This window comes from Gossypium hirsutum, chromosome A13 (assembly GCF_007990345.1).
Source record: "Gossypium hirsutum isolate 1008001.06 chromosome A13, Gossypium_hirsutum_v2.1, whole genome shotgun sequence".
In the NCBI taxonomy this organism is placed as follows: Eukaryota; Viridiplantae; Streptophyta; class Magnoliopsida; order Malvales; family Malvaceae; genus Gossypium; species Gossypium hirsutum.
In genome coordinates, this window is record NC_053436.1 from 3,719,792 (window position 1) to 3,737,677 (window position 17,886).

Sequence of the window (17,886 nt, forward strand, 5' to 3'; positions counted from 1 at the left end):
TTAGAAATGCATCCAAAATTTAACTTTTTCTTTTCATTAGATACACCCATAGTTTTCTTGAATAATCATCAACAAAAGTAACAAAATAGTGCATACCTCCTAAAGAAGCCACTTTGGTAGGTCCCCACACATCACTGTGAACGTAGTCCAGAATTCCTTTCGTATTGTGAATTGCTGGACCAAATTTTACCCTCTTCTACTTGCCCAGAACACAATATTCACAGAATTCCATTTTTCAAGAATTTGCACCTTTCAACAAGCCTTGCTTCGCCAATGTCTGCAAAGTTTTTTCACCAGCATGTCCCAATCGCATATGCCATAATATGGTAGCCTTTGAATCTACATCTTTTGTAGAAACTGTTGATGTTGATCCAATAACTGTACTTCCATTTAAAAAGTACAAGTTATTTCTTCTTGTGCCTTTTATCATCGTCAATTGCCCAGCTACTACCTTTAGTAATCCATCTCTCAAAGTGATTGTGAGCCCTTTAGATTCTAGGGCCCCTAATGAGATGAGATTTTTCTTTAGGCTAGGTACGTAGCGAACATCTGTCAAGACTTGGATTGAGACGTCGTGATTCTTCAATGGGACTGTACCCACTCCCATTGTCTTATAAGCGCTATCATTGCCCATAAGAACAATTCCACATTCTAGCTCTTTAAGACTAGAAAACCAGTCCTTATTAGGACATATATGGTAAGTACATCCTGAATCCAAAATCCACTCATCCGTTTCACATGCCATTGCCATGCCAACCAAGCTAAAGTCTGACTCCTCATCATGCTCCGCTACACATGCATTAGAAATAGCCTTGCCTTTTTGTAGCTTAGGACAATTCTTTTTCCAATGCCCTTTTTCACTGCAAAAGGCACATTCATCTTTGGCGGGTCTCCCTTTGGACTTTCCCCTTCTACTAGATTTGTTGCTGTATGAACGACCTCTTACTGTTAAGACTTCTGCAGTTATATCTCTGTGATCTCTTTTATCTTTCATTCGAGTCTCAGATCTATACAACGCACTACAGACTGCATCAAATGTGATCGTGTCTTTCCCATGAAGCAATGTGGTGGTAAGATGATCATATTCATCAGGAAGGGAATTCAACAACAATAATGCCTTGTCTTCATCTTCAAATTTCTCATCCAAATTTAGCAAGTCTGCTAAAATTTTATTGAATGAGTTCACATGGTTATTCATCGACATACCGGGTGCATACGTGAATCGATAAAGTTTCTTTTTCATATAAAGCCTATTCTCAAGACTTTTCGTTAGAAACTTTTCTTCCAGTGTGTCCCATAACTTCTTCGCTGATGTCTCCCTCATGACATAGTACTTCTGCTCTTTGGCCAAACATAGGCGGATTTTACCATACGCTTGTCTATTGATCTTGGCCCACTCCTTGTCATCCATCTTGTCAAGTTTTTCTTCAAGGGCTATATCTAGCTCTTGCTGTCATAAGACATCCAGGATCTCACATTGCCACATACCAAAATTATTGATACCGTCAAATTTTTCTACTTCAAATTTTGCATTTATCACAGTAGTCCTTGCTGATGATGATGATGATGCTGCTGCCATTTTTCTCCTCAATCCCAACTACTGTATACGTGAACAGTACTGTATACGTAAATAGTACTGTATACGTGAATAGTGCCGTAAATAGTCGTATTTCCCAAGTACGAATCTGGCTCTGATACCAATTATTGCTCGGAAGTGTGTGAAAGAGTAAAATTATTGTACTAAAAAATCACACTAAGTTCAATTCTTAGGAAAGAGAGGTGAATCACGAGGATCACTTAAGTACCAAGTCTTTCCTAGCCAGAATATCCCTCTATCGTAATTTAATAGCACAATAAATCACTACAATCACATTCACAAAATATGAAAAATAAATAGTAAAGAACACCAGAATTTAACGAGGTTCGGCAAATCTTGCCTACGTCCTCGAGCACTACCAAATATATTTCACTCCAAAATACAAGTGAAACTTTACAAATAGGGAGAGAGAACAATGCCTTAAGTAGAGAATGGCAAATGTGGGATGATTAGAATGAGCAAAGGTTAGGTCTATTTATAGTTGAGGTTCAAGGGCCACCTAGCAAAGTCCCTATACAATTTGGGACCAAAAATTGCTATTATCCCATGCCCAACACTAAATAAATATTTGGTGCCCATAACTTTGACCTTTCCAAGGTATGGGCAAGGAATGGGGTATATTCTAATAGAAAGCTAGATTGAGGAAATCTATAATCATCATTAAAACTGGTATTGATGATGGAGATAGCGAATTGGCAAGTGTTACCATGATAGCTGCAGTGGAAACCACACACAAATATCCCATTAACAAGGACCGGCATCACCCTAATGTCTGTCTCTCGGAAACTAAAGTCAGATGAGGGAGTGATTCTCCAGCAATTTGGTCCTCTGACAAATGATGGATACTCTTTGGTTTCAGCATCGATAAAAAATGATGACGGTATGATCAATGTAACCAAAAGTGTGATCATCAGAAAGTAGCTAGAGGCATTCATAATCATGGTCATTGCTCTCTAAGAAGCGCCAACAGCTTTCCAGGGAAGAGTGAATTAGCTGCAACAATGGCTTCAAGCTTGATAAACGAAAACAAATTCATGCTATCATATTGAGGAAAAACATGTATGCAATTTTCTTCTAAAACATCACCAAGAAAGAGGAGAAAAGTCAAATACGAGTTTGAGGAATAGCAAGGATTTTCTTTGGAAAACAAGTAGTCATCCATTAACGTTCAAAATGGTGGTCAATCAATGTAGTGGGGGAGACAGCAATAAGACCTACTCTGCAAGGGTCAAACAATGTAGCGGGGGTAAGAGCAATAAGACTTAATCTGTAAAATGTTCACTTTTCGTCAACGCCTTATTTCAGTCGCATGTGTATTGTTCATTAAACTTATACATGTAACAAAAGTTAATACAACAACTATGAAACTTGAAATCATAAAACAAGCATAGCAATTATTGATTGTTATTTATTTTTTTTATTATATATTTTTCCAATCTACACTGCAATCACTTGAGATGCAAAAGCCAACTATTGTCTGTTATGGCCAAAAGGACAAAGGAAGATCAAAACTTCGAATTTATCTGCAAGTTCTTCTCAGCGACAAAGCGATAGTTGAAGCCGGCAGGTACCCTCACTCAGAAGAAATTTCCTTAATTTTACCTGTCGTTCAGCAGGGGACGAAATAGAAAGGAAGGGGGAGAGTGGGGTTGACTTACTTTTTCTTAAAGTGGAGAAACCTTCCATTGATTTCACACTAACTTGACATGTATAATGTTAATGCAATTATTGTATTGTAATGTATTACATGGGTGCTTTCTACGAGATGAGTCCTCAATTCATCTCTGCTGTTGCAAAATGCCCTGGGGGCCGTGGGCCTCCATTTGTCTGAATGATCATTATAAAGGTGAGGGACTTGGTATTATGAGGCATAAGCTGTCGAGAAGTTTTGAGAGTGGCACAATGTTACAACCTGAGTTTCATGATGTCTGCCATGAACAATTTCGAGGTTGAACTAAGTATTTTATGGTTCAAAGGGAAGCCATAGCTTTGAACTTTCAGTTTGTGTTGCATCAGTTGTGAGATGAAGAGTGTGAGCAGCTAGAATCACAGAGATATGTGGATGTTCGTTGAGAAACTGGAATACAAAAGATTTTAGACTTGAAAATTCAAGATGAATTCTAATTTAACAAATAATTTTTAAGAAAAATTCATTTAGCTACCTAATTTGATGCTATCAGTGGATGGATCTACCAGATAATATGATAAATTTTTCTATCTAATCACTAATGAAAACAGACAATATTCCACAACCTTTGAGTTTGGGAACATCCCTTACACTACATTACATTCATAGTCATCAACTATATTCGGAGATGGATCTCCTGTTCATGATCATCACCTGGGCCCAGATAACATTGAAGGTAAAACTATCGAAGCAAAGGTCTCCATAGCTTCAAGAGTTAATCCATTTTGAAAATCTTCATTCAAGTTACCTGCAACATCAACCGAGCCTTCAAAAAGCTTCACCACTATGGACATGGAAGGCCTTCTTGCATGTTCAATTTGTACACACCATGCAGCAACCTTCATCATTTGCACAACTTCGGCAGCATTCGACTGCATATCATCACTGCACTTATCGACTAAATCCATGAGTTGCCCTTCTTCTTGCTTTCTCTTAAAAAGCCCCAGTAAATGCCTATCTTCTTCCAGTTGACATTCATCGACGTTTCGTCGCCCACACAAGATTTCTAGGACAACAATACCAAAGCTATAGACATCTACCTTTTCGGTTATGACCGAGCTTAACCATTCAGGAGCCATATAACCAGGGGTTCCCCTCATAGTTGTTATGACTCGACTTTGGTCTTTTCCAATTAATTTAGATAACCCAAAATCTGAAACTTTGGCATTGAAATGCTCATCTAAAAGGATATTTTCAGGTTTGATGTCTAAGTGAACTATCTTTTGGTTGCAATCTTCATGAAGGTAGGCTAGTCCTTTGGCAATATCTAGAATGATTTTCCTTCTAATTTTCCAACTAAGGGCAAGATCTCGGTTTTTATTGAAGATCCATCGATCTAACGACCCATTAGCCATGTACTCGTAGACTAAAAGCCTGTTGAATTTTTGGGCACAAAATCCAACCAAACTTACCAAATTGAAATGGTGAATGCTTCCAATTGTCTGAACTTCAGTCATGAAGGACTTGTTAACTGGACCGAAACCAACAAGATGCTTCACTGCAACTTCAGAACCAGAAGGTAAGGTTCCCTGAAAAATAGACCCGAATCCACCTTCACCGAGCTTGTTGCTAAAATTCTTGGTGACATTCTTCAACTCTTCATAAGAGAATCTAGTTGGCATTCCTAACATGTTGTCAAGATAATCCTCCTCAACTTCTTGAAACCCTTTTTTAAATCTTAGAAAAATGAAAGTGCAAATAAGAAACACTCCGAAGATAGCTCCAAGAGTTGAGCCCACAATAACTGACGTATTCTGCTTTTTTCTTTCAGGGAAATGTGGTCTATCTGAAATTGTAGAATTCTGCACCTTTATAAAAGTCAGGTCTTTGGAATTAGTTTTCTTGAGGGAGTCCACTTGAGAAAGAAAATAGCAGGAGCCCTTTGTATATGTAGCAGCTTTGCAAGAACAGTTCTTTAAACAGGCTTCCTTACAATCTTTTAATGCTATTGTGTTGGAGAACAACGAGGTATATACGCGTTGAGAATAGCCGCTCCTAAGCTCGAGAAAGCTCTGAAGAAGAGAACTCTCACAAGAGATTGGTTGCATTGCAGAACACCCAAGATTTGGCGTTGTAAAATCTATTGGCCTAAAAAAAGCTGCTTCGTTTTCACTTACACTGTCAGGGCAACTGCATCCCTTTTCTAAACATACGCCATAATTTCCACATACGAATGGGTAACTACATGGATCAATGGGGAGTAGATCTGTCCCCTCCCACCCCGATTCTTTCAACTCATATGCCTTCAAGTGGCCATCACTTCCCAACTGTATAAAATTAGCTGAGTCCGCTACGTGGAAACTCCCGAACTTTCCATTTTGGAATTCAGGTTCAGCAGAGAGAATAGAAGAACTCTGGTAATAGGATTGGGAAGGATCTGAATCCATATAAGCAACAAATTTACCATCAATGACAGCAAATGCGTACCGGCCTTCACTTGAACCGGCTGAGGATACATTAGCCCTCAATATCTGCCCTGACACAAGCCTTTGACCACGAACTAAAGAGTCCGTTGGATGGTCAAAGGACTGCCAAAGCATGTGGTTGGTTTCGTCAAACAACACGAGGTTCCCCTCTGTAGTTAAGTTTAACCTGGAAATGGACTTGCCTGAGGTGCTCGGGGACCAAACCACAGTATCGTTTGCATCTTTCAAGTTAAGTTTGCCTTCTGAAGTGAGTTCCAAGAGTGCCTGCATCTCAACTGGATTGTTCCGATTAGCGGACCATACCACTTGGGTAGAAGAGCTGGAATTATCTTCAGAACTAATCTCGAAGATGGAGACAGAAAATAGGCAATCGCCACCATCCAAGCTGCAGTGGAAACCACAGGCAAACATCCCATTAGCAAGGATCGGCCTCACACCGGCTGACTCCCAGAAGCTAAAGCTAGTCGAGGGAGTGTTTCTCCATGAATTCGGGCCATTCACAAATGAAGGGTAGTCCATGATTTCGGCGTCAATAAAAAATGAGGACGGAATGATCAGTAGAATCAAAAGTGTGACCATTACAAAGGCACTAGAGGTATTGATATTCATGATCATGGCTGATATGGCTTTTCAGGGAAGACTAAATTACTTGAATAAACTAAATAATTCATGCTATAATTCCTTGAAGAAATCACCACGAAAGAGCTGAAATTTCAAAAACAATAATTTTCTTCGAGGAAAAAAGAAAATAGTTATGCAGTAGCGTTCAAAATGGGATCAATCGATGTTGTGAGAATCTACAAAAGGTTTACTTCTCGTCAACGAAGTATTTCAGTCGTATGTTTCACGTTCATTAAACTGTAGCAACTATGAAAATTGATATCTTAAAACATGCATCAGCATTCATTTAACATTTTTTAATTAATTTAATCACTTCAATGAAGATAAGTGTTTGAATTGGTCACTATAACTAAAAATACTGACCAATTGAATTAAGACACTTGACATTTTTTTAACTTTTGATAAAAGTAGAGGGACTTCTCTATAATTATACTAAAATACTTTTTCTTACTACTCCCACTTCTCTTTGTACCTCAAAAATCTCTCAACGATGGATCTATGACAACTACCAATGATAACAGCGGCGGCGCTTCCTTCCTCACGGGCGCTTCTCTAGGTGATCAGTTTGAACAACAACAACAGCAGGTGTCCTCCCCCATCAATATGCTGCTATTTCCGGCTTAAGCTTCTGGCTTAGCATTTGGCTCAGTTTTCGACTTTCGCCTCATACTGACTGGTTTGGTGCATGTAGCAGAAGCATTTCTAAGTTGTTTATCTGTTTCAAACATAAGATTTTTGGTTACGGAATTGAATCCAAGAACCAAAAACAATTGTAAGAAGTGTACCCTGGACGGTCTGGGTCTAGTTCTTCCATAACCAAAGCTACATATTCCATAGCTTGTTTTTGGATATTTGAGAGTTTGTTTGCAGATGCACTGAGACTAATAATCTGTAAAAGGTAAATCAACATTATATATATATATATATATATATATATATCAACAGATTACTTTTAATAGCTCCAGATAATTGATTCATATGCCATACTTCTTTAAGGTGCAAGTTAGCTATAGCTCAAGGATGAAATTGGTTATCAATCCTTTAAATTAAGTTAAGGTGCAATGTTATTTTTTTTAACAAAATTTAATAATAGAAGGAAAAAAAATGTAACATATTGATTAACTACAATATAATTTTTAAAAGTTAGATGATCGAAATTTAATTTTAAACAAAATTTAAATACAGTTAATATAGTTTATATTAATTAATGTCTCATTTTTTACTTTTATTCTTAAAAATTTTAATTTATTTCACCTCAAATTATTTTTTGACTTTTTGTTTTTATCACAAGTTATGTATGAAGTACTTATGCATAAAACTCAATAAAGGCCAAACTAAAGCCATAAAGGAAAATAAATCACATTTCAAGTCTATTTCTTTTTTCTCTTATTTTTTTTTCTTACATAGTAAGTTTGTTTCTTGTATCACAATTTCTCTAATAGATCTATTTAAGGATTAAATTATCAATTTGAACTCGAAAACTCGTATGATATTTGAAAGAGTTTGAACAAATATATTTAACTTGAAAAATAATTTAAAAAAATTAGGTAATTTTAATATATTAATTTCACACTAATTTATTTAAAGCGATGAACATTTCCATTGATTTCAAACTAACTAAACAATATTGTTAATGCAAATATTGTAATGTTTCCATTGATTTCAAACTAACTAAACAATATTGTTAATGCAAATATTGTAATGTTTTCTAGGAGATTGGTACATTGGAGCCAATCACACCGTTGGTTTAGTGGAAAACTTGCATGGGATTCAAGTTGATTGGTATGAGGTTTAAAATTCACTCTGGGCTTGTAAATATTTTTCCTCTTCTCTCATTGTGATAAATATTAAAAGTAATATATTTTAACCTCATGTTTTAACTTTATTTTTACTGTGTTTTTTGGATGATTATTCAATGTTAATTGTAAATTTTATACTCCTAATCCTTTAAATTAATGTTCAATGCTTAATAGAGCACTTGAGAATAAAAATAGCGAAAATCGAAGCGACGAAACAAGTTGCAAGACCCACACGGGCTGAATCATTCCACACGGCCAAACCAAACAATTGTGTGATGCACACGGGCGTATGGTAGGTTGTGTCGATTTTACAGGATTACACCCTAAATTGTGAAAAATCGTGATTTTTATGTTTTTCAGGCATTCTAAGACGCATATATGACAAAAATAAGAAGATGGGAAAAAGTCATCATAAAATACTTAAGAAAACAACTCGAAAAACACCATTGAAACTGAATCTGAAGTAGATTTCCGTCAAGATTGAATATTTCCAATTGATTTTTTAGGAAGTTTTCACGAGTTTCTTTATTTCTTTCGATTATACTATCTCTGAAATGTTTTTATTTTCAAACATAACTAATTTTCTAAATACTTAAGGGAGATGAACACTATAATGAATTTTGTTGTTTAATTTTTATTTTACGTAATAAATACTTAATTTTTTATTCTCAATTATGTATGCTTAATTCTTGGTATGATATTTCTAAATTATTAATCTATGTTTGATGTGTTTCAATCAGATGTTGAATAGACCCTGTTTAAGAATAGATCTTTCGTAATTGACAGATGAAATTTAGATGGATTCTTTCCTGGGTATTGTTTCACTTCTTGGTTGTTACTTAATTATTTTCATGTTTTGTTCTTTTTCATGTTTGTTAGTTAATTAATTTAGTTAATTTTAATTTTTAACCAATCACTCGAATTATTCGATTAAGTAATAGAAAGACAATAATTACTAGTATTTTTAGTCTGGAACAATATCTTTACTCACTGTAACTGTACTATTATTTGACAGGTGCACTTAATCAAATTTTTAATTAATTTCGTGGCTATACATCATATTGTAATTATTCACTTGCATAAAAAAGCATGTTAGAGAAATTCACACTAGAGAAATTCACATTGACTTTCATGTATACTATTGTAAAACGCCATTGTCTTTTTAAAAAAAAATATGATAATGGGATAGAGCCTAAATAACTAACGCAATTAGTACAATTTAAACCTAGGCCACACCTAGAGCGGTGAACACCCTTAACTATCACGCCATCTCATGGATTTGACTACCTTTGAGTCTTTGATCACTGTTGGGTTTAACATTTAATTTTTGGACCCAAAAATTATGATGAAAACAAGTATTTGACACATAACAAACTTCGGAACATTGCAAAAAGATTGACAACTATTACGTTACTTTGAGAACCACTATGAAAAGTAAACACTAGGATAAGTTAAAAAGGGAAAACTGGCAAAACTAAATTGCCCAAACTTTGGGGACATACCTCCGCTTATATTGATCACATCTTCATCAATATCATCCTAGAACATCTCCACCATGTCCATATTCATCACCTTGGCCCACATAATATAGAGGGTGAAACTTGTGAAGCAAAATTCCCCACAATTTCCCACGTTATTCCATTTAGAAAATCTTTATTTTAAGTTACTTACAACATCATATGAGTCCTCAAAAAGTTTCACCGCTGCGAACATGGAAGGCCTCCTGGCATATTCATTTTGCAAACAGCTTGCAGCAACCTTCATCATCTCCACAAATTCGGTTGCATTTGACTGCATATCATCGCTGCATTGATCGACTAAATCCAACAGTTGCCCTTCTTCTTGCTTTCTCCTAAAAAGTTTCAGTAAATGCATATCCTCTTCTTGTTGAGATTTATCTACGTTTGGACGCCCACATAGAATTTCCAGGATCACAATACCAAAGCTATAGACATGTGCTTTTTCAATTATAACTGAGCTTAACCATTCAGGAGCCATATAACCAGGGGTTCCCCTTGTTGTTCCAATAGGGTCGGAAGCGTGTAAATTATTGTACTAAAAAATCACACAAAGTTCAATTCCCAGGGAAGAGAGGTGGATCACATGGATCTCTTAAATACCAAGTCTTTCCTTAGACAGAATATCCCTTCTATAGTAATTTAATAGCACAATTAAATACTACTATTATACCCTCAAATATTGAAAGAAAAATAGGACAAGAAAGAACACAAGAGTTTTAACGAGGTTCGGTAAATTATACCTATGTCTTCGGGCACTAACACCAGATGATAACTTTACTATCTTCAAAGTATTACAAACAAATAGAATTCCTTAAGAATTCTCAAATAAGAGAAGAGAGAAAACTAAGAGAGAAAGATTGGTTGGGATGGATTGAAATGAGAAATGAGAAGGCCTATTTATAGTTGAGGTTCAAGGACCAAACAATAAATAGCCCATTATCTCAAGGACCAAAAAAAATTATCCCTTGCCACTTTTCCAAAGTTGGTGGTTGTCATTATTGATTGTCTCCCATTAATGTTAATGGCAACCCTTATTAATTGTCTTCCATTAATGTTAACAATCTCCACCTTGAAGATTTGATTAGGATAATCACATCTTCACACACTTCCTTCAACTCTCCAAATTCGATAAAGCTATCTTTTGTAGTGCCTACAAATGCCCTCTCGAGCGCCATACACCTGAAGGTGCTCAAATTCTCAGGATGTTAATCAAGTTCAAACAATGATTAAACTTGATTGTTGTTACCACCTTGGTCATCATATCTGCGGGATTATCTGCTGTCGGAATCTTCTGAAGTAGAATTTTTCCTTTTTCAAAGACTTCCCGCACAAAGTGATATCTTACGTCGATATGCTTGGTTCTTGAATGATAGACTTGATTTTTCGCTAAATGAATAGCGCTCTGACTGTCACAATATAAACTAATGTGACTTTGAACAACTCCTAAGTCTTTCAACAATCCATTAAGCCAAATAGCCTCCTTAACAGCTTCTGTAACTGCCATATATTCTGCCTCTGTAGTAGACACAGCTACTGTAGACTGTAAGGTAGACTTCCAACTCACTGGGGCTTTCGCAAGAGTAAACAGATACCCCGTAGTTGAACGATGTTTATCTAAATCACCAGCAAAGTCGGAATCAACATATCCAACTACAAACTGACCAAGTGCTTCATCCTGTTCAAAAATTAAACCAACATCTACGGTTTTTCGAAGATACCGTAGAATCCATTTCACAGCTTGCCAATGTCCTTTTCCAGGATCATGCATATACCTGCTCACAACTCTAACAGCTTGTGAAATGTCAGGCCTCGTACACACCATCGCATACATCAAACTCCCAACTGCATTAGCATATGGGACTTTCGCCATATATTCTCTTTCATCTTCAGTCTTCGGAGATAATTGAGCACTAAGTTTCAAATGAGAAGCAAGTGGGGTGCTTACATGTTTTGTGTTTTCATTTACACCAAAACATTGTAATACCTTTTTCAGATATTGCTTCTGATTTAAACAGAGCTTGCCTCTCGGTCTATCTCTACTTATCTCCATGCCGAGAATCTTCTTGGCCTCACCTAGATTTTTCATCTCGAACTCTTGATTCAACTGAGCCTTCAGCTTATCTATCTCATTTTGGATCTTCGAAGCGATTAACATATCATCAACATACAAGAGTAGATAAATGAAAGATCTGTCATGCAGCTTCTGCAAATATACACAATTGTCATATTTGCTTCTTGTGTACTTCTGCCTTCTCATAAAGCTATCAAATCGCTTGTACCACTGCCTCGGGGATTGCTTCAATCCATATAGCGATTTGTTAAGCTTACAAACCCAATTTCTACCACCAGCATCTGTGTATCCTTCTGGCTGAGTCATATAGATCTCCTCTTCTAACTCACCATGCAAGAAAGCCGTCTTAACATCAAGTTGAGCTAGCTCCAAATTCAACTGTGCTACCAAGGCAACAAAATTCTAATGGAGGAATGCTTCACAACAGGGGAAAATACATCATTGTAGTCAATTCCCTCCTTCTGAGCGTAGCCTTTAGCTACCAATCTTGCCTTGTAGCGAATATCCTTCTTGCTAGGAGATCCATCTTTCTTTGCGAATACCCACTTGCATCCGATTGCCCTTTTACCTTTCGGTAATTGCGCCAACTCCCAAGTATTGTTCTTCCGGAGAGACTGCATTTCTTCATCCATGGCGCTTTTCCATTTATCACTTTCTAAGCTTTGCATTGCTTCTTGATAAGTGATAGGAATATCATCAACAACGGGAAGGGCGTAGGCCACCATATCAGTAAATCGAGCAGGTTTACGAATTTCTCTCCGTGGCCTTGCAACTGCAACTGGTTCTGGTGTACTTAGTGGTTCTTGGGTCAGAACCTCTTCAACCTCTAATTCCTCCATTGTGGCTGGAGAATTAGACTTATTAACTGGGCAAATCCCCATCTGCTCAAACTCCACCTGTTTTGGAGTACACTCCACCTGCTGTGGAGTATTGCTCGTCTGAATATCTTTATCTGCTACCTTTTTCAATGTGGCAGATTCATCAAAGGTAACATCTCTGCTACAGATCATTTTCTTTGTGCTTAAGCACCAAAGACGAAATCCCTTCACTCCAGAAGTGATTCTCATAAAGAGAGCTTTCTTTGCCCTCGGATCTAACTTTGACTCCTTCACATGGTAATATGCAGTGGTTCCAAACACATGTAAGGAATCATAATCTGTAGCCGATTTTCCAGACCATACCTCCATAGGAGTTTTTCTTTCTAATGCAGATGATGGCAAACGATTAACAAGATGGCCAGTGTATGTCACAGCCTTAGCCCAAAATTGCTTGCCCAACCCAGCATTGGACAACATACATCGAACTGTCTCCAGCAATGTTCGATTCATACACTCTGCCAATCCATTCTGCTGTGGTGTATCCCTAATTGTGAAGTGTCGAACAATACCATACTCTTGGCACACATCAAAGAACGGATCGCTTTTATATTCCCCTCCATTGTCCGTCCTAAGCCGCTTGATTTTCTTGCCAGTCTGGTTTTCGATCATAGTTTTCCATTTAAGAAAAACTCTAAGCACTTCATCCTTAGTTCTCATGGTATACACCCAAACTCTTCTGGAAAAGTCATCAACAAAAGTAACAAAGTAGTGTTTTCCTCCCAATGAAGGTGTCTTGGAAGGCCCCCACACATCTGAGTGAACATATTCCAAAATACCTTTTGTATTATGGATAGCAGTACCGAATTTCACTCTCTTTTGCTTTCCCAGAACACAATGCTCGCAAAATTTTAATTTGCAAGCCTTTGCACCTTTCAACAATCATTGCTTTGCCAGAATTTGCAAGGATTTTTCGCTGGCATGTCCCAACTTCATATGCCACAACTGTATTGAGTCCAATTCTTTGTTGCCGGAAGCTGCAGCGACTGCTCCAATAACTGTACTACCTTGGTAGTAATACAAGTTATTTTTTCTGATGCCCTTCAATATCACAAGTGCGCCAGATGTCACTTTCAAAACCCCATCTCTCATAGTAACAACTGAACCATTGGATTCCAAGGCTCCCAATGAGATGAGATTTTTCTTCAAACTGGGCACGTACCGAACATCAGTCAGAACTCTGGTTGATCCATCTTTATTCTTTAATTGGATTGAACCTATCCCAACAGTTTTACAAGCATTGTCATTACCCATATAAACAACTCATCCATTTAGTTCTACTAAATCAGAGAACCACTCCCGGTTAGGGGACATATGATAGGTACAACCCGAATCCAATATCCACTCATCTGAATGGAACGACGATGATGATGCAACCAGTGATAGTTCAGAGTCACTAGTATCATGCTTAGCAACACAAGCATCTACAGTAGCTTTTCCCTTATTCTTCAGCTTTGGACAATTTTTCTTCCAGTGGCCTTTCTCATGACAAAAAGCACATTCATCTTTCCCGAGTCTGGACTTTGACTTTGATCTCCCATTTTGAGTTTTCTTCCGAGTGTATGAACGACCTTGGACTACTAAAGCTTCTGTATCTCTGATTGAGTTTTTCTGTTTGTCCTTCTTTCTCTGTTCATAACTGTATAAGGCTGCACAGACTTCGCTCAGAGATATATCACTCCTGCCATGAAGTAGAGTAGTTTCTAGGAACTCAAACTCCTCAGGAAGTGACCCCAACAGCATCAAAGCCAAATCTTCATCTTTGAATGTCTCATCCATATTCAGCAAATCAGTGACTAACTGATTAAATTTGGTGATATGATCATTCATTGTGGTACTTGGGACGTATGTGAAGCGAAACAGTCTTTTCTTCAAGTGGAGCTTATTTTGACTGTTTTTCTTCAAAAATTTTTCTTCAAGTGCCACCCACAACTTATTTGCAGAAGTATCCTTTGAAAAAGCATACCTCTGCTCTCGAGAAAGGCATGATCGAATTGTGCCACATGCCAACCGATTGATCGCCTTCCAATTTTTCTCCTGTACATCATCTGGTTTCTCTTCATCAATGGCAATGTCTAGACCCTGCTGAAAAAGGGCATCTAGAACCTCACTTTGCCACATACCAAAATGGCCCATGCCATCAAAGATCTCCACGGCCAATCTTGCATTTGCAATTATCGGTCTTATCCACATGGACGATGTTGAAGCTCCTACACCGACCGTTTTCTCCATAATCTTTCAATATACCTAAGGAAATCTTTTCTGATGTGGAAGATCAGTTTAAACTGCAACCACAGAGCATACTACGATTAACCTTCGGCTCTTGATACCACTTGTTGTTCCAATAGGGTCGGAAGCGTGTAAATTATTGTACTAAAAATCACACAAAGTTCAATTCCCAGGGAAGAGAGGTAGATCACATGGATCTCTTAAATACCAAGTCTTTCCTTAGACAGAATATCCCTTCTATAGTAATTTAATAGCACAATTAAATACTACTATTATACCCTCAAATATTGAAAGAATAATAGGACAAGAAAGAACACAAGAGTTTTAACGAGGTTCGGTAAATTATACCTACGTCCTCGGGCACTAACACCAAATGATAACTTTACTATCTTCAAAGTATTACAAACAAATAGAATTCCTTAAGAATTCTCAAATGAGAGAAGAGAGAAAACTAAGAGAGAAAGATTGGTTGGGATGAATTGAAATGAGAAATGAGAAGGCCTATTTATAGTTGAGGTTCAAGGACCAAACAATAAATAGCCCATTATCTCAAGGACCAAAAAAAATTTATCCCTTGCCACTTTTCCAAAGTTGGTGGTTGTCATTATTGATTGTCTCCCATTAATGTTAATGGCAAACATTATTAATTGTCTTCCATTAATGTTAACACCCCTCATAGCTATTACGACTCGACTTTGGTCTCTTCCAATTAGCTTAGACAACCCAAAATCTGAAACTCTGGCATTAAAATTCTCATCTAGAAGGATATTTTGAGGTTTGATGTCTAAGTGAATTATCTTTTGAAGGCAACCTTCATGAAGATAGGCTAGTCCTTTGGCTATATCTATAATGATCTTCTTTCTAATGTGCCATCTAAGAGCAGATTCGTAGTTTTTATTGAAGATCCATCGGTCTAGCGGTCCATTAGCCATGTACTTGTTGACTAAAAGCCTGTTGAATTTTTGGGCACAAAATCCAACCAAACTTACCAAATTGAAATGGTGAATGCTTCCAATTGTTTGAACTTCAGCTACGAAGGACTTGTTAACTGCACCAAAGCCAACAAGATGCTTCACTGCAATTTCAGACCCCGAAGGTAAGGTTCCATGAAAAACAGACCCATAACCACCCTCATCAACCTTGTTGCTAAAATTTTTGGTGACATTCTTCAACTCTTCATATGAGAATCTAGTTGGCATTCCCAGCATGTTGTCTAGATAATCTTCCTCAACTTCTTGGAACCCTTTTCTAAATCTTAGAATAATGAAAGCGCATATAAGAAACACACCAAAGATAGCTCCAAGAGTTGAGCCCACAATAACTAATGTATACTTGGGTGATGAAACATTCTTGTTAGGACTCTATGAAATTGGGGAACTTTGCACCTTTATAAAAGCTGAGTTGTTATTGTAAGTACCATAGCCGCTAGAATAACTTTTCGCGATGGACAATCCTCCAGACAGAAAATGGCAGGAACCCTCTGTATCCGTAAAAGCTTCACAAGAACAGTTGATTGAACAGAGTGCTTTACATTCTTTTAAAGTTTTTGTCTCAAAGATCAAATATTTTTTTAACGGGATGAAAATAGTAGCCTTATAGCTCAAGAAAACTCTGATAAATAGAACTCTCATAAAAGATTGGTGAAACTACATAATGTCCAAGATCTGGCTTTGCATAATTTATTGGCTTAAAATAAGTAGTTCCATTTTCACTTGCATCAATAGGGCAACTGCATCCATTTTTTAAGCAAACGCCATAATTTTCACATGCGAATGGATAACTATGTGGATCAATGGGGAGTAGATCTGTCCCCTCCCACTTGGAATCTTTCCACTCATATGCTTTCAAGTGGCCATCACTTCCCAACTGTATAAACTTAGCTGAGGCAGCCACGGAGAAATGCCTGAACTTTCCTTTCTGGAATTAATGATCAACATCAGACAAGATAGGATTACGTAATAGAGATCCATAGATGCAGTGGATTCACCATAAGTAAACATAGTAGCAGTGAAGTTGTTAACAAAATTATTGACAGCAAATTCATACGAAACTATACTTGAATTCGGTAGCGATCCACTTGCCGTTAATGGGTGGTATGGCACTAACCTTTGACCAAGAACTAAAGAGTCCGTTGGGTAGTTAAATGACTGCTAAACCGTGTCACTAGCTTTATTAAGTAGGATGAGGTTTCCCTCCGCACTCAAGTTTAACCTTGAACTTGACATATCAAAGATGTTTGCATCCCAAACAGAACATTGTAAGTATCTGTCAACCTAAACTGGCCATCATGAAAGAGTTGCAACTGTGCTTGACTCTGAACTGGATAGCCTCTGTTAGCCGACCATACCACTTGTGAAGAAGATCTGATATGACCATCGTAACTCGTGCTGAAGATTGATATAGCAAATAGGCAATTGTCACCATCATAGCTGCAATGGAAACCACAGACAAGCGTCCAATTAACAAAGATCGACTTCACACCAAATGACTCCCTTAAATTATAGTCAGATGATGGAGTGATCCTCCATGATTTTGGGCTATCAACAAATAAGGGGTAGTCCATGATTTCAGCATCAACAAAAACTAACGCCGAAATGATCAATGGTATCAAAAGAGTGATCATTAAAAAGGTGCTACAAGCATTAGTATTCATGATCTTTGCTCTCTAAGGTGAGCAATGGCTTTCCAGGGAAAAGTAAATTAGCTGCAACAATGGTGTCAACTTTGACTAACCTAAATATTTCATGCTATCACATTGAGGGAAACTAATTCTTTTTCGTTTATGAAATCACCAAGAAAATGCAGAAAAGTAAAAAAAAAGAGTATGACAAATAGCAAGAATTTTCTTTAGGAAAAAATAGTTATCCAGTAGCGTTCAAAACGGCATCAATCAGGATGGCTAAGTGGGGGCATTGACAGCTTTTATACCCTCCCAAAGCGTACAATTTGTCAAATTCAATTTAGTCCATTTCTATAGAAAAAAAATGCAACGTGAGGTGGTTTCTAGGCTTCCTCATAGTCGAGATTAGTTGAAATTTAATACCAATGGATCTGTAATGAT

The 17,886-nt window shown here is 37.2% G+C and overlaps 2 protein-coding genes across 2 annotated transcripts; both read right to left on the minus strand.

Annotated features, from left to right (window-relative positions):
• Positions 1–3,782: 3,782 nt before the first annotated feature.
• LOC107911428 (G-type lectin S-receptor-like serine/threonine-protein kinase SD2-5) lies at positions 3,783–6,449 on the minus strand. The gene has a single exon (XM_016839253.2). It carries the CDS (start codon positions 6,323–6,325, stop codon positions 3,935–3,937), a length of 2,391 nt encoding a protein of 796 aa, XP_016694742.1. The 5' UTR covers positions 6,326–6,449; the 3' UTR covers positions 3,783–3,934.
• A 3,334-nt stretch (positions 6,450–9,783) lies between these two features.
• LOC121212754 (G-type lectin S-receptor-like serine/threonine-protein kinase SD2-5) lies at positions 9,784–16,024 on the minus strand. Its single transcript, XM_041086166.1, has 3 exons — positions 15,515–16,024; positions 10,883–10,899; positions 9,784–10,144 (listed from the first exon to the last, which is right to left on the minus strand). Exons 1-3 carry the CDS (start codon positions 16,022–16,024, stop codon positions 9,784–9,786), a joined length of 888 nt encoding a protein of 295 aa, XP_040942100.1.
• Positions 16,025–17,886: the final 1,862 nt, after the last annotated feature.